Genomic DNA, 26,292 nt, shown 5'->3' on the forward strand with positions numbered 1-26,292 from the left:
CTCAGCATCTGCTTCAGAGTTTTATTGAACCGTTCGACCAACCCGTCTGTTTGAGGGTGATACACGGATGTGCGTAACGGTTCGATTTGTAACAATCGGCAGAGCTCCTTCATTACCTTGGACATAAAGGGGGTCCCCTGGTCGGTGAGTATCTGTTTTGGTATACCGACCCTACTAAACACATGCACCAGTTCCTTGGCAATCGTCTTGGTGGCCGTGTTACGCAAAGGGATGGCCTCCGGGTAACGAGTGGCATAATCCAAGATGACCAGGATATGTTGGTGTCCACGTGCAGACCGTGGAAGGGGCCCAACTAAATCCATCCCAATCCTCTCAAACGGGACTTCAATAATAGGTAGGGGTACCAAAGGGCTACAGAACCGGGGCTTAGGTGCAGAGGCTTGGCAGTCAGGACAAGACTCGCAATATACACGAATATCATGATGCATGCATGGCCAAACAAAACAGTGTAATATCCTTTCGGTGGTTTTCTGGACTCCCAGGTGACCTCCCATCACATGTCCGTGGGCCAGGTCCAGCACCTGCCGCCGGTAGGGTTTTGGCACGACTAATAGTTGCACCGTATCTTCCCCCTTTTTCTCTATCTGATAGAGTAAATCATTCTCCAGAACCATGTAAGGATATGCCAGCCTAGAGCCAGGTTCTACGGGTACCCCATTTATCACTTTTACATTTGTCCTAGCCTGAGAAAGGGTAGGATCCTTTATTTGCTCGCTTTGGAAGTCATCTTTCTGAACTTCTAAATCCGGCAAACGGGGAGGTGGATGGCTGTCGGCCTCCTCCTCTTCCCCGGTCTCCTCATTATCACCCGCCATGACTGAAAACGGGAACTGCAGGTCATTTCCCGCAGACTCTTCCCCCGAGTCTTCCGGGGACACCTCTTCCAGGGGTTCGGGACCCACACGCTCCCTGGGAGAAGAATCATGTACACTATTACGCGAGGGCATCAACTGATTCTCCCACAATTGCCAGAAGTGGGGAAAATCCCGGCCCAGGATAACATCATGCAATAACGCCGGGACGAGTCCCACTTTATGTTGCACAGACCCATAGGAAGTAGTAATGCATATGACCGTGGTGAGGTACGAACAGGTGTCTCCATGCACACACGTTACAGAAAATTTGTCTGATGGTCCAGTCGGGGCTGACACCAGACTGGCCTTCACCAGAGTCACCACACTTCCCGAGTCTAACAATGCCACCACATTTTTGCCATCAACAGTTAAATCACACAAGTGTTTTTCCACATCCTTTTGACCGGCATTCACACTCACTACCCGTGCAACCATAGACATGCGGTTTTTAGAGTCTGTGACATCGCACTGCATGGGTTCAGTAGTGACCGGACAGTTCGCAGCAATATGTCCCATCTCTTGGCAGCGGAAACACCTAACGGGCCCCTTGCTTAGACCATAGTTCGTTACTCTCGGCCTCGCAGTGCGGGCAGTCCCGTTTTCCTCCCCCACTGTCTTAGGGATTTTTCCATCTCCCCTACTCCCTGGAACAGTCTTACCGGTTCCACGTGGAGATGATGAACGAGGTGGGGTTGCGTCGTCTCGGAGTCCTTCCGCCACGGAGTAACGTTCAACCAGATCCACCAGTTGATCTGCCGTCGTAGGATTTCCATGGCTTACCCACTTCCTCAGGGCTGGCGGTAGAGCTCTCAGGTACTTGTCCATGACGACTCTCTGGATTATCTCTGGCGCTGTCAACACCTCGGGTTGTAGCCACTTCTTCGTCACGTGGATCAGGTCGAACATATGGGACCGCGGTGGTTTATCCGGCTGATAAGTCCATTGATGCACTCTCTGTGCACGGACAGCGGTCGTCACTCCCAGCCGGGCCAAGATCTCGGCTTTCAGTTTGTCAAAGTCCTGCGCGGCTTCAGGCTCTAAGTCATAATAAACCTTTGGGCTTCACCGGAAAGAAACGGGGCAATCAGGCCGGCCCATCGTGCCTTCGGCCATTTTTCTCTCACCGCCGTCCGTTCAAACGTGGTCAGGTATGCCTCGACGTCATCTTCGGTCGTCATTTTCTGCCAGTACCGACTCACGTGAATCACTCTCGACTCGGCTTCCAGGTTAAGCTCAGGTAAGCTTGCCAAGTGCTGCACCACCTGCTGGAGAAGCGAACGATCGGTAACTGTCATGTCCACCAACTCCTTCAGCTGGGCCATCATCACCCGATTAGCTTCTTGCTGGACGGCGGTGGACTGTACCAGCGCTTTCACCACGTCCTCCATGCTCATGCTTGCAACGTGATGCCCGCGTTCTCCACCACAATGTGATAAAACACTCGGGATCGCCTTTGCTGGGGTCAAAGGTCACGTGCATTCAGCATGAAACTCAGGCGCAGAGCTGGGATTCGTGTATAACTGACCCTGGGTCAGGTTTATTAACGGTGAAAGCAATGCAAAAGGAAATAAAACATAAAACAAATCCTTGCCTGTCCGGCACTCCCTAAACAATGGACAACCTAACTACCAACTGGCGGGCTTCTCCCGTCCAGCCAAACCACAGTTGCAGTGGGCACTGCTTCCACTCACGTGTGTCTCTCACACAGACAGGCTCTCTGTGTTCCCAGGCTGAGACACTCACACAACCACCTTGCACCCTTTTATATCCACCTCCCATTATTCATTAGCAAGCAGGTGCGATACTGACCAGACTAGGCCACATAGGAAAGGAATCTGGGCGAGATATACCTGCCCTCATCCACTATTCCCACATGATTCTCACAATACTTTCTGCTGAGCTGTGTATCACACAGGAGAGGATACTTGGGTAATCGTTTAGTTAATTTGTGTTGAAAATCTGTAGTGTTGAATATATGATGTGAAATGGTTTTATGTGCAATATAATCATTATAATTTGTTATAACTAACCACAGTTGGTTACTATGCCCGGGCAACGCCGGTATCTTCAGCTAATATATATATATATATATATATATATATATATATATATATATATATATATATATATATATTATTTTTATGTATATTATTTTTAATTTGCAGAATATCAATTCTGAGTTTTTGCAATATTTCAGGTAATTTCCGTAGTTCTCGTCCATATTTCGTGCGTGTGCAGTATGTCCACTTGCACGTGCGCAGTATGTCCCGGAAGACAAATGGCAGCAAAATACTTCCGGGACATAGTACTTCTGGCGCATGCGCACTAATGCTTTTTGGCTTTGCCCGTAGTGGGTCAAAACATACTGCGCATGTGCGAGTGGAGATTGCAAAAACTCAGAATTGATATTCTGCAAATTAAAAAAAAAAAAAAAAAATATATATATATATATATATATATATATATATATATATAATGTACCTGAAATATTGCATACAGCGGCCAAGGAGGGGAGGAGGGAAGAAGCAAAAACACAGCCCATCAGACCGGACCCAACTAATTTACATACAGCGCGGGTGAAAGAAAAAAGGTATTTTTGGGTGATACATGGGGAGTCAGGGGAAATCAAAACTAGGTGGGAAATGTATAGAAAACACTCAATTGTTGTGAGCTCTCTTAATTCGACTTTTGAGGCAAGGCTCCCTCTGGTGGATACTGTTGGTAGTGGTGCTGGTCAACATGATGTTAACCCAACAGCTGCAGAAGATAATTGGAGGAGTGGTGGTAGTGACTGGGACTACATAAGTGAGCAGACTTCTCTGTGACTGCCGGTGATACTCCTGTCATTGCTTACAGAGGATTTCTGCCTGCTCCTGCATTTTTACAGCTAAGTGTCATTTGCTAAACCCTTTGCATCTGTTTTTGCCTTGCGGTCAGAGGTCAGCTTGCTCCCCCTGGGGCTGCTGGTTCCTGCCCTGTATTTTTGTATCTTGTGTTTGTTTGCTCAGTCCCCTGCTGTATTAGCCTGTTGCTAGCCGCCAGTTCACACCTGAGTGCTGATATAGTGGGGGCGAGGTTGTTCAAACTTCAGTATTTTTGTACATCAGTCGTGTTGGAATTATTAGGGTTTTTGTGTAATTGCAGACAGTGCCTTTTCTGTCCTGTCCTATCTAGTCAATGTGAGCCCCATCATTTGCTCAGTCTATTTTCTGTCTGTGTTTGTGCTTCATATTGTCTCACCGACAATATGTTTGGGGGGCTGTCTATTCCTTTGGGGATCTGCTCCGGGGCAGTTTAGATTTCACCTTTCTGTCTTTAGGCTTAGTTAGTCCTCCGGCTGTGATGAGGCGTCTAGGGCAACGTAGGAACGCTCCACGGCTACTGCTAGTTGTGGTGTTAAGATCAGGGGTCTGCAATCCGCTGAGCGACCAACCTCTCTGGTGTTCTGGTGGCATAGCATATGCCTCGGTGACCCATTCATAACACTCAATACAATGATATTTTTATCTGATAAGCCGAAAATGAGGTGACAGATTCCCTTTAACCTGCTGTAGTCGAACCACACCCCCACTGCTGATTGTGCATAGGTAGAAAGCTGGCAATGTACACAGAAAGCTGCCAATCAGGGGTGTGGGCGGGGTTATTCAGAGCTCACCAGTCAGAGAACTGTCAGATCTACAGCAATTTTATCAAAATTATGGCAAACAGACTAGTAAGTGACACTGGAATTAGGGTCTCTGCCCCCACATCATGTTGCTCACAGATGGGGTAGAAAAAAACCTGATGACAGATTCCATTTAGGCCTGTTTCACACTTCCGTTTTTGTGTCCGCCAAACGGATCCGTTTCCGTTTTTTTGACGGAAACTGATGCAAACGGATCCGTTTTTTTAAAAACGGATCCGTTTTTTTGACGGATCCGCGGTAACCGTAATGGAAGTCTATGGGACAAAAAAAACGGATCCTGCAAAAAATGGCGGATCCGTTTTTTTACGGAAAACAACGGATTTTGACGGATTTGAAAAAACGGAAGTGTGAAACAGGCCTTACTACTCCAGTTCAAAATCTCTTAACAAAATAGTCCTTTGTCATTTATAATAGACTCCTCACGCGGCCGACGTTCTCCCATGACAAATTTGCTGCATGCCCTCTTGCAACTTTTCCATGAAATCATAACAATACGAGCACAGAAGGTCGGTGCATAGTTTCTAGATTTGACACCAGAGAATCTGAGCTGTTTGCTGAAGGATGACTTTTGATCTTTCTACTTAGTCATATCTTTGTTCCAGAAAAAGTCGAAAACCTTGCCTAGAAATGTGCGATTAAAGTTTTTACAGATATTCTAACACCTCGATACAAGAATCATTATAGGACCTAAATAACTATGAAACAGAGAAAAACAAAAAAACTGCACTGTTTCAGAAAGGTGATCTGTTCTGTTTCGAAATGATGCTTTACAGACTTTTATGTACACTATATTCTGCAGGGAGTAACAGGAAAAAAAAATCCTAAAATTTTACTTTACATTTTCTCATTTTCTTCCCTAGCTGGCGTCTTTGCAAAAATGGCACTAATCAATCAGAGCTCTGCTTCTGGCTCTGACAGCTCTTTCTGTTTCCTTTCCTTGCGCTTCTTTGTGTTAGTGGGCAGAGTCATGTACACGGCAGATCAGAGTGTGGAGGGGTGGGAAAGCATCTGTGTTCTCAGGAAGGGCAGACAAAAACTTACATAAATCCATCAGAGCTCTGCTTCTGGCTCTGACAGCCCTTTCTGGTTTCCTGCCTCTTTCTTCTTCGTGTGAGAGATAGCGGGTAGGGCCATGTACACAGCAGATCAGCGCGTGGAGAGGTTGGAAAGCATTCATTTTCTTGGGAATGGCAGAAAAAACTCCAGAACATTTGAACTATCTGGGTCCCAACCAATTCCCTTCACTACTAGATTCCTTTTCATCCTATAAATTTGGTGGGCATCTTGGGCAAGGCAGAGAGAAACAATATCCTCATGACAGGAAGAAAGACAAATAATAAGAGCCTGGAGTAAATGCTCAAAAAAAAATTAAAAAAAATTGTAATATATATATATATGGTCCGTATTCTGATGGTCCGTATTCTGATGGTCCGTATTCTGATGGTCCGTATTCTGATGGTCCGTATGCTGATGCTCCGTATGCTGATGCTCCGTATGCTGATGGTCCGTATGCTGATGGTCCGTATGCTGATGGTCCGTATGCTGATGGTCCGTATGCTGATGGTCCGTATTCTGATGGTCCGTATTCTGATGGTCCGTATTCTGATGGTCCGTATGCTGATGCTCCGTATGCTGATGCTCCGTATGCTGATGCTCCGTATGCTGATGCTCCGTATGCTGATGGTCCGTATGCTGATGGTCCGTATGCTGATGGTCCGTATGCTGATGGTCCGTATGCTGATGGTCCGTATTCTGATGGTCCGTATTCTGATGGTCCGTATTCTGATGGTCCGTGTGGCCTCCGAATTTTTTTTTTCCTCTCACACTGTAATTTTGGAGTCAAATCGCAGCATGCTGCAATTTTTATTTTTTACTTAAGCCGAATGCAGGTGAGAAAAAAAATCCACAGATCTACACCAACTCATTGAGTATCATTGGTCCAAGTACAATACCATTTTTTTTATCCGATCGCACGCGTCCAATGTATACGGTCATGAGAGTGAGCCCTTAAAGTGATGGAAACGTCCCTTTAAAGTGTAACCTGTTCTGCGTTTTGTCTGTGATTAAAAATCAGTTATGTGAAACGCGTTCAATTAAAATAAGCGAGATTTTACACTTCTGGATGATAAATAATTCAGGAATAAAGAGGGAGTAGATTTTAGGATACAGATTGTCACATTGTGCCGTGCTTCGTCTTCGCTGACAATCTCCATGGCAATGCTGAGCTAAACTAGTTTAGCCCCGAGAAGATTTCGTGTCTAGAATAAGGACATTTTGAGGAAACTTTCCCAACTCGTTTCGCCATTGAACAATAGTGCAGGGGGTCGTTTTAGGGTCAGAGTTTTATCCGGCGCCCCCCTTACCCTGGACATTGTACATTGCTGCTCCACTTTACCAATAATGGATGTTTTAGATTCTTAGAATATATTTCATGATGGCAATTTATCAGGCACCTTCCCCCTTGTTAGCCCAGAGCTTCAGATCTTTTATACGCCCCAATAAGACATGTTGGCTGAGGTTGTCACTATAAGAGGTTCTACTCGGCAGAACTTATGTTACCTTGGGGTTCTGTAGTGATCCATGCGCAGGTTTTGTGGACATGATATAGAAATTTAAGTTGATCTATCACCAGATTTCACAATACAAACTGTATGAATTATTAAATGGAGCCATTGGACCTGATGAAGCAGGTGTATTTACCGAGGATAGCTTTATAATCCTGATCTGAACAAGTGGACTCATAAAATGTGTCTCTTAATTTTAGCCAGAAAACTTTTAAACTTGGTATTACGGTCATCCTGACACAGACTTTCAGAGGAAGCACACCAGCCTCATCAGGTCTAAGAGAACTATTTAAGAATGCATACAATTTTTATTGTGATAGATCCCCTTTTAAAAAAGTGAATGTACTAAGGGCTTATGGAGGTTATGTCACTCCTTTACATATGCAAATTGTCTCTTCAGAGAGGAAGAGGACTAAAACACTAGCGCCACCTATTGGAAGTAGCAATCCTAAAAGTCATTGTCGACCCTTTAACGAGCACATGACTTAGGATAAAAAGCCATACCAGAATCTCAATTTTCAGACACGGTGTTTCGGGGTACTGCCCCTCGTCCGTGCAAAGTGTGAGATCTGGCTTGGCTGTGTGAGAGGCTTCTGACCGATATCCAAGAAGTATCGTTTCTCCTTGCGGAGATTGACATGCTAAGCACTCCTTTACATAGAGACACTGAATTATATATACAGTGTACCCACCTGGGGTACATTTTGAACATGCACTCCGTCTGCCCAATTTAGCTAACTCTGCAAGGTGAGAATGTAATAATGCAAAAAATATATATATATTTTTTTCAAATTGTTACACACGCACCTTGCTAGCTCGTGATGACTCTGCTCCTGTTTCTTACAGCTCTGCCTATGGAAGTGAACCAGGCAGCATCAGATGGACAGCTGTTATGAACTCATTTTCTGCTCCACCAGTTGAGAGTTCTCCTTCCGTTCTCTCTCTGGTGGTGACAGGAGGTAGTGAGGTTGGTTTAAGTGGTAGTGATCTGCCACCTTATGAGGAGGATGACGATTGGATCTCTGGAGTATCAGACTGGATATAAGACAGCCGACGCCCTATCCTGGTGCTGGTGATTCAGTCTGCTTCTCAGGTCTTGGACTTCAGCTCTCTTCCAGTCTTCTCAAGTTAAGTTTGTTTTTTGCTAATGTTCACACTTGCGCTTGTTGGTCAATTCAGTTTCTTGTGTGGTCAGCCTGCCCTGCTGGGGCTATGCTGAACTTCCACTCCTAGTTATCTGTATTTGCCAATTTGCCTTTTTGTCCCTTATTAGATTGGCCTCTTTTTGCTCTGTTTCACAATATTTCAGAGTGCTGATATAGTGGAAGAAGTCTAGTGACTTCAGGGTTAATTTTGCTATCAGAAGTATTGGACATTATTTTGGTAGGGTTTTTTGGCAGATTGCAGACAGTGTCTTTCCTTTCCTGTCCTTTCTAGTTAGTCGGGCCCCATCGTTTGCTCAGCCTATTTTCCTGCCTTTGTTTGTGTTTTCATCTTGTTTCACCGTCAATACATGTGGGGCGCTGTCTTTCCTTTGGGGTCTGCTCTGGGGCAGTTAGTTTTCCTCTTTTCCTGCTTTAGGCTTATGTAGCTCTCCGGTTGTGACGAGGCGTCTAGGACCATCGTAGGAACGCTCCACGACTGCTGCTAGTTGTGTGGTTAAGATCAGGGATCTGCAATCTGCATAGTTACCAACTTCTCTGGTTTTCTGAGACTTAGCTTGTTGTTTTTTTTCCTCCTCGGTGACCCATTCATAACAGACAGAACTATAGAACTCGCACCTGCCAAAGTGTAAATTAATAAAATAAAAATAAACTTTAATAAAATGTCTTTAACACGGGAAAGTTTGGTAAAAAGGGTTATGACGTTTTTGCTTTCATTGCGATTGGTAATGATTGGTCTGGGAGCAGTTATTACTGACTGGGAAACGTATTAAGAAACCGCAGTCTGCAAAATCATCATCACATTTTATATATTATTCATGAGAAAAGTGTTAAGGACAATGAGGGCCATGGCTGCGGTTAATGGAAACCTCACAACCACTTCATTCACTTAAAGAGAATCTGTCAGCAGTTTTTTGCTATGTAATTTGATGGCAGCATGAAGCAGGGGCTAAGACACTGATTCCAAGCATGTGTCACTTATTAGGCTGTGTGCTGTTGTTTCAGCACTAAGAGTGCTTTATCAGCAGGAGATTATCACTACCCAGACTGGTGCCCCCATGAGACCTGGTCCGACCATGCCCCCTGCACTGATTAGCAACTTACTATCAATAGACATGTTGAGAGCCTAGTGTGGACGGGGGCGGCTTTCTGATCTGTGCTACATCTAAAAGCTCTGATTGTGTCACAACTGCTGCACGCAGTAAAGTAAGTGACATATTACTGGAATCAGGATCTTTGCCCCTTCATCATGTTGCTCTCAGATGAGGTAGCCAAAACGTTGTGACTGATTCCCTTTAAATGTGCTGTGCTGTGAATACTATGTAGGAAAAGACACTCGCAAGATATGTGAGTTATTTTATCTTCAAGTGTCTGATGATGGTGTCAAGTAGAATAACGACAAAATACAATATCTTGGCTGTACAGAAGAGGAGAACAGGGTGTTTGAAGGTGAGGATGGGCCTAGTAGACCTTGGACGGGCCTAGTAGACCTTATCTGAATGTGTCACTAAGACTGGTGTGACAGTGGAAGATCCTTACTATGTTTTTTGGAAATGATCTAAAAGAAAAAGCGAGGACACCGAACTATAACCTCTGAGCTCATGTGAAGGACCACACATTTCAGGACCTGATTTGTGTGCCAACTCAATCCTTCCCTATTTGATCCTTGCTAATAAACTATACCTTTCCCACGTCGTGTTGAAGGTGGAAATGTAAAATAATTATGGTAGAAAAGGGTTTCCGACAAGCCTGTTCACTGGATAGATGACTGTTTGACCCCTGCCTCCGCCACCACTAGGACCATGAGTGTTCCAAACCAGGTCCTCCTAACAAGCAGCTGTGTGGTAATATATGGTGTGCAGTGATCATGACCTCCTCGTGGACATCCTGGGAAAGTGGACAAGTATGGTCCCATGTCTCTAAAGCTACACTGGCCTAGGAATGCTCATTCCCTGATTATTTGACCTGACCAAACCCAACAAATGAGCAAACTACTTGTTCATCATTTGAAATTATTTTTAAACTTGCCTAAATATAATCATTCTCCGCAGCACACCGTCTTTTGTAAACAGAACATGTGCTGCCGGGAACAATGATGTTCCGAGCACACAGAACGATGTCTAAACAGGCTATTAAAGGGAATCTGTCAGCAGGTTTTGCTGTGCAATCCGAGAGCATCATCATATAGGTGCAGAGAGCCTGATTTCAATGATATATCACTTATGGGACTGCTTGGTGCAGTTTTGATAGAATCCCTGTTTTCTCTGCTGTAGATCTAGCAGTTCTCTGAATGCTGAGCCTTGTGTAACCCCACCCCCACCACTGATTGGCGGCTTTTCCTGTGTACACTGTATTTTGTCAGCAAGCTGCCAATTGGCGTTGGGAGGTGGAGTTACACAGATTAGCTGGGCTGCTTTCCACAAGACACTTAGTGGAAACTTGTGTAGCACATTCCATCAAATATACAGTAAATTATTAAGAATATTTTTTTGTTATTTAGAAAAGTTATTAGGTTTGTATGTTTTCATATTAGCTGTAATAATCCATAATAAAAAAAAAAAAAAAAAAAAAAAAATCTCACCATGTTCTACCATGGACACATCGTTGATACTGGTATCTTGTCAGCGGCATCACATAACACATTTGCTTGTTTTTCAATATTGTGCGCCATAATCTGTTTAGATTCCATGTAATTTATCCCCAACAAATATGAAAGAAAATCATCCGCACTGCTGCAGCACTTGTGTCGCAACACCTAGTCGTGTCAGTACAACGATGAATGCATCGGTCCTCGGGTACCAACCCAGTAGTACAAGTTAACATGTGCAAAGTTCGTTCAAAAGAGAAAAATTGAGGGTGGTACTCACCATCCCAGAAAATTCACTTTATTGAGGTTGCTTAAAACATCCAAGGCAGGAGAGATACATCTGGCACGCCATGGACGACGTCTGTTTTGCGCAATGTGTGCTTCTACGGGACCAGTAGAAGCGCATATTGCGCGAAACGGCCTTCATCCATTGAGTTCCACATGTAACTCTACTGCCTTGGATGTTTTAAGCAACTTCAATAAAGTGAATTTTATGGGACGGTGAGTGCCACCCTTAAAAGGAATCTGTCACCGGAAATTTACGGCTATGTAAATGCCCTGTGTCCGGTCCAATGGGCGGTGTTTCTTCTTCTTTTCTCCACCCAATCCGTGGCCGCCGTCCGCGATATTTTCCGGAATTAGAGTAGTTCTCCATATTGTGCGCAAAGCAATCTTGCCTCGCGCACGCGTAGTAGGCTTTGCCCAACTGCGGGCAAAGCCGAAAATCATTACTGCGCATGCGCCGGTACACTATGTCACAGAACACAGTGAGATACTTCCGGGACATAGTGTACCGGCGCATGCACGGTAATGATTTTCGGCTTTGCCCGCAGTTGGGCAAAGCATACTGCGCGTGCGCGAGGCAAGATTGCTTTGCGCACAATATGGAGGAGAACTACTCTAATTCCGGAAAATATCGCGGACGGCAGCCACGGATTGGGTGGAGAAAAGAAGAAACACCACCCATCGGACCGGACACAGGGCATTTACATAGCCCGCAAATTTCCGATGACCGATTCCCTTTAATTTTTCTCCATGTAATTTAGGTGATCTCAGAGCCGGGGATAATATTGTATACTGCATTTCTGGACCTCCAGTCCCATTTTGAAGCAATATTCTAATTGTAAGTTGACTGAGCACCTTAACCAATACCACTTTTATTTCTATTGTAGAAACATGAAAACCCACCCAACCGTTGTTCTGCTCCTCTTTTTCGTGATTGGCTATGGTTCCTCAGAAAACTCCACCACGTCGAGAGGCTGTGGACTGGACATTTTTCCACGCTATGTATACCTTTGCGATCTGGATGCCATTTGGGGGATAGTTGTGGAAGCCGTAGCTGGGGCAGGCGTCCTTACCACCTTGCTACTTATGTTAATCTTATTGGTAAGGCTTCCTTTCATCACGGAGAAAGAAAAGAAGAGCCCACTGGGAATACATTTCCTTTTCTTGCTTGGAACTCTTGGATTGTTTGGCTTAGCTTTTGCGTTTATCATACAAGAAGATGAAGCAATTTGCTCCACTAGAAGGTTCTTGTGGGGTGTCCTGTTTTCCCTTTGTTTCTCCTGTCTTCTTGCTCAAGCTTGGAGGATCCGTAAGCTCGTCCGGCATGGGAAGAGCCCATCCGGCTGGCATCTTGTCGGAATGGTTATTTGTCTGATGTTGGTTCAAGTTATTATTGCTACTGAATGGATTATCTTAACGGTCGTTAGAGACAAGAAATTGGCCTGCAGTTATGAGCCGATGGATTTCGTCATGGTTTTAATTTACGTCATGGTTCTTATGGTGGTTACCTTGGGCCTCTCGCTTTTTACACTGTGTGGAAAGTTTCAGAAATGGAAAAAAAATGGAATATGCCTTATTATTACAACTTTTTTTTCTGTCTTAATATGGGTAGCTTGGATGACTATGTATCTTTACGGTAATAATGAACTGAAGAAAAAAGACCAGTGGAATGATCCTACTTTGGCCATCGCCCTGATATCGAGCGGATGGGTGTTTCTCATCTTCCATGCCATCATAGAGGTCCATTGTACCATTCTACCAGCACCACAAGAAAACACAACTAATTATTTCGATACCTCACAGCCTCGCATGAGAGAAACGCCTTTTGAGGAAGATATTCAGCTGCCCAGGAGCTACATGGAGAATAAAGCTTTTTCTATGGATGAACATAATGCAGGTAAGAAGGACGATTTTACTCCTACAGGGTATTTGTTGACTATACATTATGAATATAAAGGTGTCAAGAAAAGCATGATACATTTCCAACTGCAAAGAGGTTTTGTGTTCTAGTTTGGATCCTTGGAGGTACATAGGCCTGCTTGGAAGCTATGTACAGAAAACAGTAGATTTCCTATCAAAATTATTTGCTAAATAATTTTTCTCCTGTAGAGGCAACATAAAGTGTCTGTAAGGGTGTAGGTACCCTATAAACTGTGAAATATGGTGAATATGTTGTGCCAATTTCTTATTGGTGATGGTTTAAAATATATGGGTCTTAAAAGACCTGCAGATACCTCTGCAGACCTCCCCTGCAGACTCTGTTATTTAGTCTTCACCCACCAGCTCAGAGTCAATTGCTAACTGCTATGATCCCTCCCATACACAGCACACACTGAGGCATTCATCCAGTTAATTCCTTAATTAGCGTTTAGAAGCAGCAGCATGAAGGACATTATACAGCAGTAATGATCAGTGTAGATGTGAATCCAGCTCTGGGTTAAGGTAAAAGACTTGTTAGAAAGCTCAACACTATTTTCTGTCTCTCTCAGCATGTTCTCTCACTTTTACATCACCTTTCTCTCAACAGAATATAATAGTAGGTGTATCCTGACACCTCAGTGTGCTGGCAGTCTGTCTTGTCTTGAGCAACAGGGAATTGAGATTTTTTTTTTTTTTTTTTTTAGGGTGGATGATAACCTCGGGTGGATGGGACAAAGTGGCTCATAAGTGGAGAAACTAGCAGATTTTTTTTTAGTTACGATATGGTTTAAGGTTTCTCTTGATTTATACTAATGTTTTATGCAAAGTTATTTAAAAGTACAGTTCCCATTTAAGTGACTGAAAATTTGATGAGCCCCAAATCAATGCTCTAATTCACAGCTTTTTCTTTTTTAAACCAGCTAGGACATAGTGATTTCTTTGCCTCACCGACAATTGAGGTCTGTGCCAAAATTAAAAATGTTTGTCTCCTGAGCCTAGCACATTAAAGGGGTTGTCCCATCTTAGGCTACGAAACTGCAGTCGCTGTGAGGATTCTCCAGTGCCTGCGCCATGAGCGGCGACTTGTGACCACAAGTATGTAATTTGCTTACATGTGGTCACGTGCCGATTATACAGGCATGGCCTCATTCAATGTTAATGTATAGCTGGACTTAGGTTAGTCAGAATGTGGCCAGAAGTGTGCAAATCGCAGCATGGTGGCTCAGTGGTTAGCACTGCAGTCTTGCAGTACTGGGGTCCTGGGTTCGAATCCCACCAAGGACAACATCTGCAAGGAGTTTGTATGTTCTCCCCGTGTTTGCGTGGGTTTCCTCCCACATTCCAAAGACATACTGATCGGGAATCTAGATTGTGAGCCCCAATGGGGACAGTGCCATTAATGTCTGTAAAGCGCTGTGGAATTAATGGCGCCATATAAGTGAGTAAAATAAATTTAAAAAATGGCATACTTGTGGTCACATTGCCGCACACTCTCGGCGCCTGCCCACAGAATCCTCACAGTACGCAATACATGCACTGTGAGGATTCACAAATCTGCGGTCACATAGAGCGGCTGCAGACTTTTAACCTAAGGCCACTGCGATCTAGGAATATGTATAGGGAGGGTGGATTCTCCAATATATAACTCCCAATAGATTACTTCAAAGCAAGCCACTATAGATATAAAGCTCGTGGCATGTTTTTATTTAATACCTCTGTATGTAATAGTATAGTAGAGTACACTAAACCATACAGCAGCAAAAAAAGGTAAACCAATGTCTACAAGCTCATCACAGGCCAAAAGTAACTAATAAGGTAGCACAAATATACCGTGGATTCTACCGGAATGGTAAACCAATACAACTTATACCAGCATACTAAGTGTTAATGGCCATTACGTGACTGTTCTATGATTCGTTTATCTTGTCGACTTCAAGACTTTTCCCTTTCGGATTTTCTGAACTGTCCATTTAATTAATAGGTAGTAAAAATCATTAGATGTGCATTAAAACTGACAGACAAAATCATTACTGCACTTCCCCTGGTACAGCGCGTCTCCAGGAGTCTCCAGTATTCTGAACAGCATTTCTGAAAGCACTGTCTCAAAAAAGTGAAGATCCCATATCACTGTTGTACCTTTTTTAGGAATACTAAATACCCCTATTTTATTTTGAGGCTGGTCTGAGCGCTAAGATTGCTTTATAACTTGTCTTATAGGCACCGTTTCGAGGTATAGATAGAAAATGAAAGCCTATAGGGCCACTTATTCAGCTTCGAGCCCACCACACTTTCCATCCAAGGGCAGAAGGGATCAGTGCTGGTATGATAGGGGACATTTTAGTCCTGCTCCATGTGCTGCCTAAGAAATCCCCATCCCATGCGACACTTTTGGACAGGGTTTGCATAAACTCCACCCTTTTGGTAATTCCCAAGATTTGCCAGGATTGTATCACAAAATTGGGACAACCCTGACCATTTCTGGACTGTTGGCCGCTATGCTAGTGCTTTTTACCCTCTCTGACCATCTATGGTGCAGTGAATGACTGGTCTAGTCTCGGTTCTGAGGCCAAATTTTCCATCCCCTTTTGCTTGTGTGACCTGTGCAGATTTGCACATCTTCCATTACAGATGAGCTGGGGATCATCATCATCATCACCACCATGATGTGTAGAGAGTTGTCAACTGTCCAGTTGCCTTCGATTCCCAAGGTTAGTAAAGCTCCTTCAAGAACAGGAAAACTAGGAACAAATGAAAACCACTTAGGGGTTTAGTGGTGTATGGTTTTGTTTATTTATTTTGTTACGGTCAGTTATGAAGAAAAGTCCTGTGCCTTAGGGTGGCCCTGCAGGGAAGGACGTGTGATCATCAAGGTCCTAAAAGATTCAGGCAGACGTCTTTGGTCCATTCAATTCTTGTAGATAAACTCTAGCGTTGAGTGTCAAAGATCTAACGGTATATTACTCTTTTCCCATAAATGTTGTCCCTCTCTATGTTACATCTACACTGGTTGTTTTACGTGATGGTTTAATTTTATGTCAATGGAGTGGTTGTTATTATACAAAAGGACGCATTCACTCCTATTAATCTCTGCCCTTAAAGGCCTTCTATACAGACTTATTACAAAAAAACATTCAGAGTGTCGATAAGTAAAGTAATACTCCCGTTCTCTATTCCGCCACTCCATTGCTTCCTGGGGTTTCCGCCAGTCTCTGCACTTCCTGCTCCATTTTTATAAACTGATGCAACTGTGAGCAGCGGGAATCAGTGAGATGATAATTACTACTTTTATGCCTGTATACCAGTCTGAGCAGATAAAAAATATATAAAGATAATCTGCTATCCTATTCATGTTCCTCAATCTGAGAGCATAGTGTAGGGGCAGAGACCCTACAGTTACTGGGCTGATTGCTGCCGTTTTCAACATATCACTGTGTCACCTACCCCATTGATTGACATCTTTATGTTCACACTGTATATAGTCAAATAGCTGCTAATGGATTGTGTGTGGGGGAGGAGATAGACAGAATTCATGATTATCGAGGACTACATAGCAGAAGCTGATCCTTGAGAAGACTAGCAGATCTGTAGCACATAAAACAATGCTTTGTGAAAACTACAGTAAGAAGCCCAGTACGTGACCCACCATTAGAATCAAGGGTTACCCTCTTATATGCTGCTCTCAGCAAAAAAACAGGTAACACCTTCTGGTTAAGTGTCTAGAAAACACAATAAAGCTGGCCAAACGATAGACTTTTTAGACTGAAAAGTGACCCTTTGATCACCGGCATGATCTATGGCCTAGGCTTGGCTTACTTTGATGAGATGCAGATCTGTCATCTGCTAACCACGGTACCCGATAGCGACCGAAAAAATCCAACATGGTAGATGAACTTTTTGACAGACACCTGACATTGGTTGACATCTGTGGTGGTGTTTTTGTGTCATGAAAGGTGCACACGGACATCAGAGAATGTTCCAGAAAGACCTTTGATGGGATTTTCCACTACTTAGATCTTTGGATAGTTCATTAGTATTAGAACGATGGAAGCAAGACGTAGAACATTCACTGATCAGCTGTTTTCAGCATCAATGGTGGCCGGAAGCGAGCAGTGTTCAGAGCAGAACAGCACAGCTGAGCTCAGCTGCGCAGGACCTGAGAACAGCAACTACACAGAATACAGAGCCATGTTCCATAAATTGTTTACACCTGGCTCTGCAAACAGCTAATCGGGGGGTGCAGAATATCATAAGCCCACCAATCTGATATTGATGATGCAATCTATGGAGACATTAGTTTCTAAGCAGTGGACAGCTCCTTTTAAGTACTAATATTTCATACTAATCAGCTCTGTGACAACTTCATTCTCAGGATCAAAATATCCTCTAGATTTGCCATATTTGTCAATAATTAAAAAAAAAAACCTTTAAAATGTATGGCATTACTGGAAACCGAGATCATACCTCTTTATAGCTCATGATGAGAGCTGGTGATGATACTGGGTTCACTTTAAGAATTTGCTTAAAGGAATTTGCTATGTGCTTGACTATGAAAAGAAACTTGTGGTTAGGCAATAAAGGCGAGGGGGTAATTGATTTGAGCACGGAGTCAACGCCTACCATTCTGCTGCTAAGTAACTGTATACTTACATAAGACTAATCTACGTGTTTGCTCTGTTTTTATGAAGCCATGCGGTCTGGGGGATTTCGCAATGGAAGTTTGGGAAGCAGACCCAGCGCCCCCTTCAGAAGTAACGTGTATCAGCCTACTGAGATGGCGGTTGTCCTGAACGGTGGAACAGTAAGTATTGAGCCAGTACATTGAATGAACTTATAATACACTGGATAATAGGAAGTCTTCTACTTGGTACCTAGTTCTATCGGGTACACATCAATAGCTGCCCCGACCGATAGAGTAAATGACACATATGATCAGTTTTTTACAGATCATGTCCACAAGGAACATACCCAAAAGTTGAGCAATTCTGTAAATACGTTTCATTACTTATCTTGTACAAATCTTAAGTTACAGCTTTATTATAGTCCATGCAGAAGTGTAACTGCTCTTCAGTTTCAATGTATAATGGTCCCAAACCTGCCCTGTGCCAGTAATAATAATGACCCCGATTCATCAAGACCGGACGATTTTCTCGCCAGTTTTGATTAGGAACTGATTCATTAAGACTCGGACGCCTTAGCGTGCGCTTTGCCACAAATCTTACTCCAGTCCTCCCGGTTTGTGGCTATCAAACGCCGCTGCTAGTCATGAATTTGACAAGTAGGGGTTCCCACACCTCATCCTATTCCCATCCTACTCCAGTTCTGCCCATTTTGTTGGAGCTGGGCAAAAAAATGGCATAAAAATGCCAAAAATCTTTTTAGCACAGTTTTTTCAAAGCTTTAGGCGTGTACTTTTCTCCCTGTATGAGGTGCCCAATCATAAGCAGGCAGCAACACATTAGAAAAAGAACACACCACCACATTAGCTTAGTGTATGAGATGTAAGGCTACAACTCTGATTTCCTGGTCTAACCTTCTGCATGATTAGAGCACAGATAACTCAAACTTTTCATATACGGTCCTTGTGGTGGTAGGGGCAGCACAGCTGAGTTTAGTTCCGTCATATTACCAATACTTCTATCAGCTCTCATCTGCTGTACTTCTTTTTTCCCCCACACTCTCTGTTCAGAGATGTCAGTAATCACACTTATCTCTCTTGTGATCAACAGTTGCTTTGAGCACAACAGACATTAAGTGGGATTCCTCTCTGGACAGGGAGTCAGGGGGAAGGCAGGTCATGTCCACACAGAAATCCACAGACTGAGAAACCCAAGCTATCGTGGGGTGTGTTCTTTTCTGCTATAATTGCTGCCTGTTTATGATTGGTCAGCTGTATACAGGGAGAAGAAGTACAAGTCCCAAATGAAAACTATCTGATACCACTCACTTGGACTTAAAAAACTTAACTCATCAGGTGCCAAATACTTTGATTGCTAATAACTCTGCAACGGAGAGGCGAAATTAGAAAAAAAAAAAGTTTTATTCCGCTCTGCAGCCACTATTATATTGTGTGTCCAGTTCAACATGAAAAATTTGGAGAAAGATCTTCTTTAATGTAGAAAAGCCAAAGTTGGTGGAACGGCAGAGGATTTTCTGTTCAGATTGGCAGAAGAAGAATTGCAGTGGATTATAATTGAAGCAAAGTGGAAATTTTCCACACAGAAATTCATCTGTAGTTTGGATTTAAAATCTGTGTTTTGGAAAATAATCTAAACTAAAAAAAACAGCATATTTATCTACTCCCATGGCAAGGACTTTCTGCTCCCTTGGCTGGTCTCCGTTCACTGGTCACTTCTGATGGTGTGCTGATGCATGACCGCTGCAGACAAATGGCGATCACATGTGATAGCATGTAATCACTGGAGCTGGAAATATAGACTGGTCAAGGAACCCAGGAAACCTCAGTACCCTAAGCACTGGAATAGCAGAAGGTGTGTACAATTTTTTATTTTTTTTTTAAAGCTCAACTTTTCAAACTGCTGTGAAAAATCTGTACCAAAATCGGCACAATTTGGTGCTGGTTTTCTGAATGATTTCCCAGATAATTCTGGGTGAAATGACCCCCAACAAATCCAAGCCATGTAAACTAAGCCTGACACAGGACCTATGCAAGATAAGTAATACAAAGTATTTACATTATCCTAGCTATCTGTAAAATTGGGAATAATAAGGATCAAAAACCGTCCTTGTGACTGTGCCGAAGCCGCATTGTGCGCTGTATTGCGGTCAGTATGCAGAATTATTATTAGATGTTTCTGATGCTGTGTGTATATTTTGGATTTTGTGTGCAGTTCTCGGGGGGGGGTTACACGTAAAGCCACGACTTGCTTAATAATGGGTCTAGCAGTGACAGTATTAGTACAATGTCGGTAAAAGGTGATCCATCTCCTTAATATCCTTTATAATTCCGAACACGTCACATTTTGAGCACTGATACCGTTGCTGATTTATTTTGCGCTTTTGCCTTTTACTTGGTTTTTACTCCTCACCGGAACAGATCAATCATTTTTCCCTTCGCCGTAGGGGTCCTATCCTCTGGGTGAAGATGCATTAGACAGCTTGTTGTAGCAATGATTTGTACTAGGCTTATTAGTCATTAGCCTCTCTCCAGAAACAATGGCTGGATATCCCTATAAGCTTTTAATGAGATATTCGTGTCTGCAGTCATCTCACAACATCAACTGTTAATCATATATCATTCATTGCACATGGCATTACTAACACACTGGTCAGGTATATCATTATTTCTAGCACCTGCCTATCACCCATGAACATGTAATCATCATCAAGCTTACATTGTAGGTGCTCTTAATACATTATCAATGGGTAAGTGTAAAGTAATTTAACTAAAATTATTGAGCTTGTCGAGGATTAGGAAAAAAGGATCCGCTCTTGTCTGCGGGTTGGGTCTGGTATTGCAGCTTTTCCTGATTTCTAATTATTGGTTACCAATTTAAAGTGAATTCGTCAGCTGGTTTTGCCATGTAATCTGAGAACAGCACGATGTAGGGGCAGATAACCTTGATTTCTGCAATATATCACTTACTAGGTGTTGTGTTCCTGTTTCAATAAAATCAGTGTTTTATCAGCAGGAGACTATCATGACCAGACTAGGTGACTTGTGCCTCCTAGTCAACTGCTCTGTGTAACCCCCAGGGGCTGGCTGGCACTTTTCAGCCTGGGGGGCAATCACAAGGCAGTGGCCCTCAAGTTGCGGTGGCCCTCCCTTTACCTGCTTATCTCTGACCATTGCATTAAAGCAACAGAGATAACAGGCTTTACAAATAGGCTAGTAGGTAGATATGGGAACAGTAAGGGTATCGTTACACTTAGCGATGCACCAGCGATCCCGACAACGATATGGATCGCTGGTGCATCGCTAAGTGGTCGCTAGTGAGCTGCCACACAGGCAGATCTCACCAGCGACATAGCAGGGGTCCTGGGTCGCTACTTACCTGTCAGACGCGGCGATCCTGACGTCCTCCCGCCCGCGTCCATGCGTTGCTCATCGGCGCCACAGGAAGCCCAGCAGGAAGCGGCCGACGAGAAATGATCCAGGACGTTCTCGCGCGATCAGCGATAACCAGCGGGGGAGCGGTCGGAGGCAAGTATCAGACTTGGCGATATCGCTATGTGTAACGGGGGCTTAAGGAGCTTGCTGCATAGATATGGGAGCTGAACTGAGCTTACTCCAGAGATATGGGAGCAGAAGCAAGCTTACTACAGAGATATGGGAGCAGAAACGAGCTTACTACAGAGAAATGGGAGCAGAACCGAGTTTACTACAGAGAAATGGGAGCAGAACCGAGTTTACTACAGAGATATGGGAGCAGAAACGAGCTTAATACAGAGATATGGGAGCAGAACCGAGCTTACTATAGAGCTATGGGATCAGAACAGAGCTTACTGCAGATATATGGGAGCAGACCAGAGCTTACTAAAGAAATATGGGAGCAGAACCGAGCTTACTACAGAGATATGGGAGCAGAAACGAGCTTACTACATACTATAAGGTTATGCACATGGGAAGTAGAAACAGATACTATAATTACTTACTAAATGGGAAACTGCTGGGGAAATCAGACATGGAAAAAGACTTAGGCATCTTAGTCAATAAGAAGCTAAATTGGAGTGCCCAGTGTCAGGCAGCTGCCACCAAACAAATAGGGTCATGGGATGCATTAGAAGAGGTCTGGGGACACAAGATGAAAACATAATTCTCCCTCTGTACAAATCACTCATCAGACCACTCTTGGAGTATTGTGTGCAATTTTGGACGCCGGTGCTCAAGAAATACATTACTGAACTTGAAAGGGTTCAAAGGCGGGCTACTAAAATGATAAATGGAGTTGGTTCACTACAATACCCAGAAAGGTTATCAAAATTAGGTCTATTTACTCTAGAAAACAGAAGACTTAGGGGAGACTTAATATATATGTACAAGTATATCAGAGGGCAATACAGAGATCTCTCCAATGAACTGTTTGTACCAAGGACTGTGACAAGAACAAGGGGGCATTCTCTTCGTTTGGAGGAAAGACAATTTCTGCACCAGCATAGAAGAGGGATCTTCACGGTAAGAGCAGTGAAGCTCTGGAATTCTCTTCCTGAGGAAGTGGTGATGGCCAACTCACAGAATGAATTTAAGAAAGGAATGGATGCTTTTCTTGTGTGTAACAGTATAGAAGGTTACGAATAACAGAATATTATAGGTAGATGGTTGACCCAGCTTAGGGGAAGGAATTTTTTTCCCTATGGAGAAAATTGGCTTTTACTCTGTGGGTTTTTTACCTTCCCCAGGATCAACAATGCAGAACAGCTGCACTAAAAATAGGCTGAACTAGATGGACATAAGGTCTTCCTTCAGTCTTCAAAACTATGTTACTATGTTACAGAGAAATGGGAGCAGAACCGAGCTTACTCCAGATATATGGGAGCAGAACAGAGCTTACTCCAGAGATACAGTTGTGGCCAAAAGTATTGACACCCCTGCAATTCTGTCAGATAATACTCAGTTTCTTCCTGAAAATGATTGCAAACACAAATTCTTTGGTATTATTATCTTCATTTAATTTGTCTTAAATGAAAAAACACAAAAAGAATTGTCCTAAAGCCAAATCGTATATAATTCCACACCAAACATAAAAAAGAGGGTGGACAAAAGTATTGGAACTGTTCGAAAAATCATGTGATGCTTCTCTAATTTGTGTAATTAACAGCACCTGTAACTTACCTGTGGCACCTAACAGGTGTTGGCAATAACTAAATCACACTTGCAGCCAGTTGACATGGATTAAAGTTGACTCAACCTCTGTCCTGTGTCCTTGTGTGTACCACATTGAGCATGGAGAAAAGAAAGAAGACAAAAGAACTGTCAGAGGACTTGAGAAACCAAATTGTGAGGAAGCATGAGCAATCTCAAGGCTACAAGTCCATCTCCAAAGACCAGAATGTTCCTGTGTCTACCATGCGCAGTGTCATCAAGAAGTTTAAAGCCCATGGCACTGTGGCTAACCTCCCTAGATGTGGACGGAAAAGAAAAATTGACAAGAGATTTCAACGCAAGATTGTGCGGATGTTGGATAAAGAACCTCAACTAACATCCAAACAAGTTCAAGCTGCCCTGCAATTCGAGGGTACAACAGTGTCAACCCGTACTATCCGTCGGCGTCTGAATAAAAAGGGACTGTATGGTAGGAGACCCAGGTAGACCCCACTTCTTACCCCGAGACCTAAAAAAGCCAGGCTGGAGTTTGCCAAAACTTACCTGAAAAAGCCTAAAGCGTTTTGGAAGAATGTTCTCTGGTCAGATGAGACAAAAGTAGAGCTTTTTGGGCAAAGGCATCAACATAGAGTTTACAGGAGAAAAAAAGAAAAGAACACGGTCCCTACAGTCAAACATGGCGGAGGTTCCCTGATGTTTTGGGATTGCTTTGCTGCCTCTGGCACTGGACTGCTTGACCGTGTGCATGGCATTATGAAGTCTGAAGACTACCAACAAATTTTGCAGCATAATGTAGGGCCCAGTGTGAGAAAGCTGGGTCTCCCTCAGAGGTCATGGGTCTTCCAGCAGGACAATGACCCAAAACACACTTCAAAAAGCACTAGAAAATGGTTTGAGAGAAAGCACTGGAGACTTCTAAGGTGGCCAGCAATAAGTCCAGACCTGAATCCCATAGAACACCTGTGGAGAGATATAAAAATGGCAGTTTGGAGAAGGCACCCTTCAAATATCAGGGACCTGGAGCAGTTTGCCAAAGAAGAATGGTCTAAAATTCCAGCAGAGCATTGTAAGAAACTCATTGATGGTTACCAGAAGCGGTTGGTCGCAGTTATTTTGGCTAAAGGTTGTGCAACCAAGTATTAGGCTGAGTGTGCCAATACTTTTGTCTGGCCCATTTTTGGAGTTTTGTGTGAAATGATCAATGTTTTGCTTTTTGCTTCATTCTCTTTTGTGTTTTTTTCATTTAAGAAAAATTAAATAAAGATAGTAATACCAAAACATTTGTGTTTGCAATCATTTTCAGGAAGAAATTGAGTATTATCTGACAGAATTGCAGGGGTGTCAATACTTTTGGCCACAACTGTATGGGAGCAGAACAGAGCTTACTCCAGAGATTTGGGAGCAGAACGGAGCTTACTCCAGATATAGCTGAGCAGAACCGAGCTTACTACAAACATATGGGAGCAGAACTCAGCTTAATCCAGAGATATGGATCAGAACGGAGAATACTCCAGAGATACGGAGCAGAACAGAGCCTACTACAGAGATATGGGCGCAAAATCGAGCTTACTACAGAGATATGGGAGCAGAACCGAGCTTACTATAGAGATATGGGATATATATAGTGCGATGGCCCCAGTTCCCACCATAAATATAGTGCGATGGCCCCAGTTGCGTATATATATATAATGGCCCCAGTTCTCCTCACATATCTAGTATGATGGCCCCAGTTCTCCTCACATATCTAGTATGATGGCCCCAGTTCTCCTCACATATCTAGTATGATGGCCCCAGTTCTCCTCACATATCTAGTATGATGGCCCCAGTTCTCCTCACATATCTAGTATGATGGCCCCAGTTCTCCTCACATATCTAGTATGATGGCCCCAGTTCTCCTCACATATCTAGTATGATGGCCCCAGTTCTCCTCACATATCTAGTATGATGGCCCCAGTTCTCCTCACATATCTAGTATGATGGCCCCAGTTCTCCTCACATATCTAGTATGATGGCCCCAGTTCTCCTCACATATCTAGTATGATGGCCCCAGTTCTCCTCACATATCTAGTATGATGGCCCCAGTTCTCCTCACATATCTAGTATGATGGCCCCAGTTCTCCTCACATATCTAGTATGATGGCCCCAGTTCTCCTCACATATCTAGTATGATGGCCCCAGTTCTCCTCACATATCTAGTATGATGGCCCCAGTTCTCCTCACATATCTAGTATGATGGCCCCAGTTCTCCTCACATATCTAGTATGATGGCCCCAGTTCTCCTCACATACATAGTATGACGGCCCCAGTTATCTACATATATATAGTATAAGGCTACGTGCACACACTGCGGAATGGGGTGCGGATTTGGCCACGTGGATTTTGTAAAATCCGCAGGTAAATCTGCAGGTCAAAAGACCTGCGGTTTTACCTGTGGATTGCTCTGCGGTTTTGCCCTGCGGTTTTTCATCTCCACAATGGAGGAGATGGCAAACCGCAGCGGAATCTGCAGAAAGAATTGACATGTCAATTCTTTCTGTGGTTTCAAAACCGCAGGAAAGCCGCGGGGAAAAATCTGCACCGTCTGCACTGCGGTTTTTTATTAACATCGGGAATAATGGTACTGTACACCGTAGCAAAAACTGCTGTGGACCCGCAGCGGCCAAATCCGCTGCGGAACCACAGCAGAATCCGCAGCGTGTGCACACACCCTAAGGGTATGGGCACACGCTGCGGATTCTGCTGCGGATCCGCAGCGGTTTTGGCTCTGCAGGTCCGCAGCAGATCTTGCTGCGTTGTACAGTACCTTTATTTCCTATTGAAATAAAAAAACGCAGTGCACATGCTGTGGATTTTTCCATGCGGTTTTGCTGCGATTTACAATCCGCAGCATGTCAATTCTTTTGTGCAGAAACGCTGCGGTTTCACACCTCATCCATTATGAGGTGTGAAACCGCAGGGCAAAACCGCAGATAAACCGCAGGACTTTAGTCCTGCGGATTTATCTGCGGATTTTGCTACAAAATCCGCACCACCAAAAAACTCTGTGTGCATTTACCCTAATAGCCCCAGTCCTATATATATATATATATATATATATATATTAGGATGGCCCCAGTTCTCATTATTAAAAATAATGAAGTTTATACTCACCTCATCCTGATTCCCGGCACTGCAGCCTCCATTTCCTCTTCCGGTTCGTAGAGCGACATGAGACAATAATGTCATCACGCCGCCTGCGTGAGCACACTGAAGTCTCAGGAAGCTGCGGTCTGCAGCTTATGAGAGAGACCAGGGCTTCCACTAGGTATTTTGGGGCCCCATACTGGCAAAATTTTTTGGTTCTCTTGAGACTCAGCCTAGGTTCCACACCAGCTCTGCCTCCACCGTCCCACCACCCACTCTTGGAAAAACTCAACTTCAGCACCACATCCT

At 43.7% G+C, this 26,292-nt stretch overlaps 1 protein-coding gene across 2 annotated transcripts in view; it reads left to right on the top strand.

Annotated features, from left to right (window-relative positions):
• Positions 1-26,292, top strand: part of GPRC5B (G protein-coupled receptor class C group 5 member B) — a 90,127-nt gene that overhangs the window by 18,403 nt on the left and 45,432 nt on the right. For both annotated transcript variants that reach the window (XM_073542963.1, XM_073542964.1), the window contains exons 2-3: positions 12,047-13,056; positions 17,765-17,877. In XM_073542963.1, coding sequence (XP_073399064.1) covers positions 12,051-13,056; positions 17,765-17,877 — 1,119 coding nt within the window. In that variant the 5' untranslated portion in view covers positions 12,047-12,050. The remainder of the gene's footprint in view (positions 1-12,046; positions 13,057-17,764; positions 17,878-26,292) is intronic.

The sequence above is a fragment of the Dendrobates tinctorius genome, unplaced genomic scaffold (genome assembly GCF_039654945.1).
Source record: "Dendrobates tinctorius isolate UK_male_01 unplaced genomic scaffold, ASM3965494v1 ptg000129l, whole genome shotgun sequence".
Classification (NCBI taxonomy): Eukaryota; Metazoa; Chordata; class Amphibia; order Anura; family Dendrobatidae; genus Dendrobates; species Dendrobates tinctorius.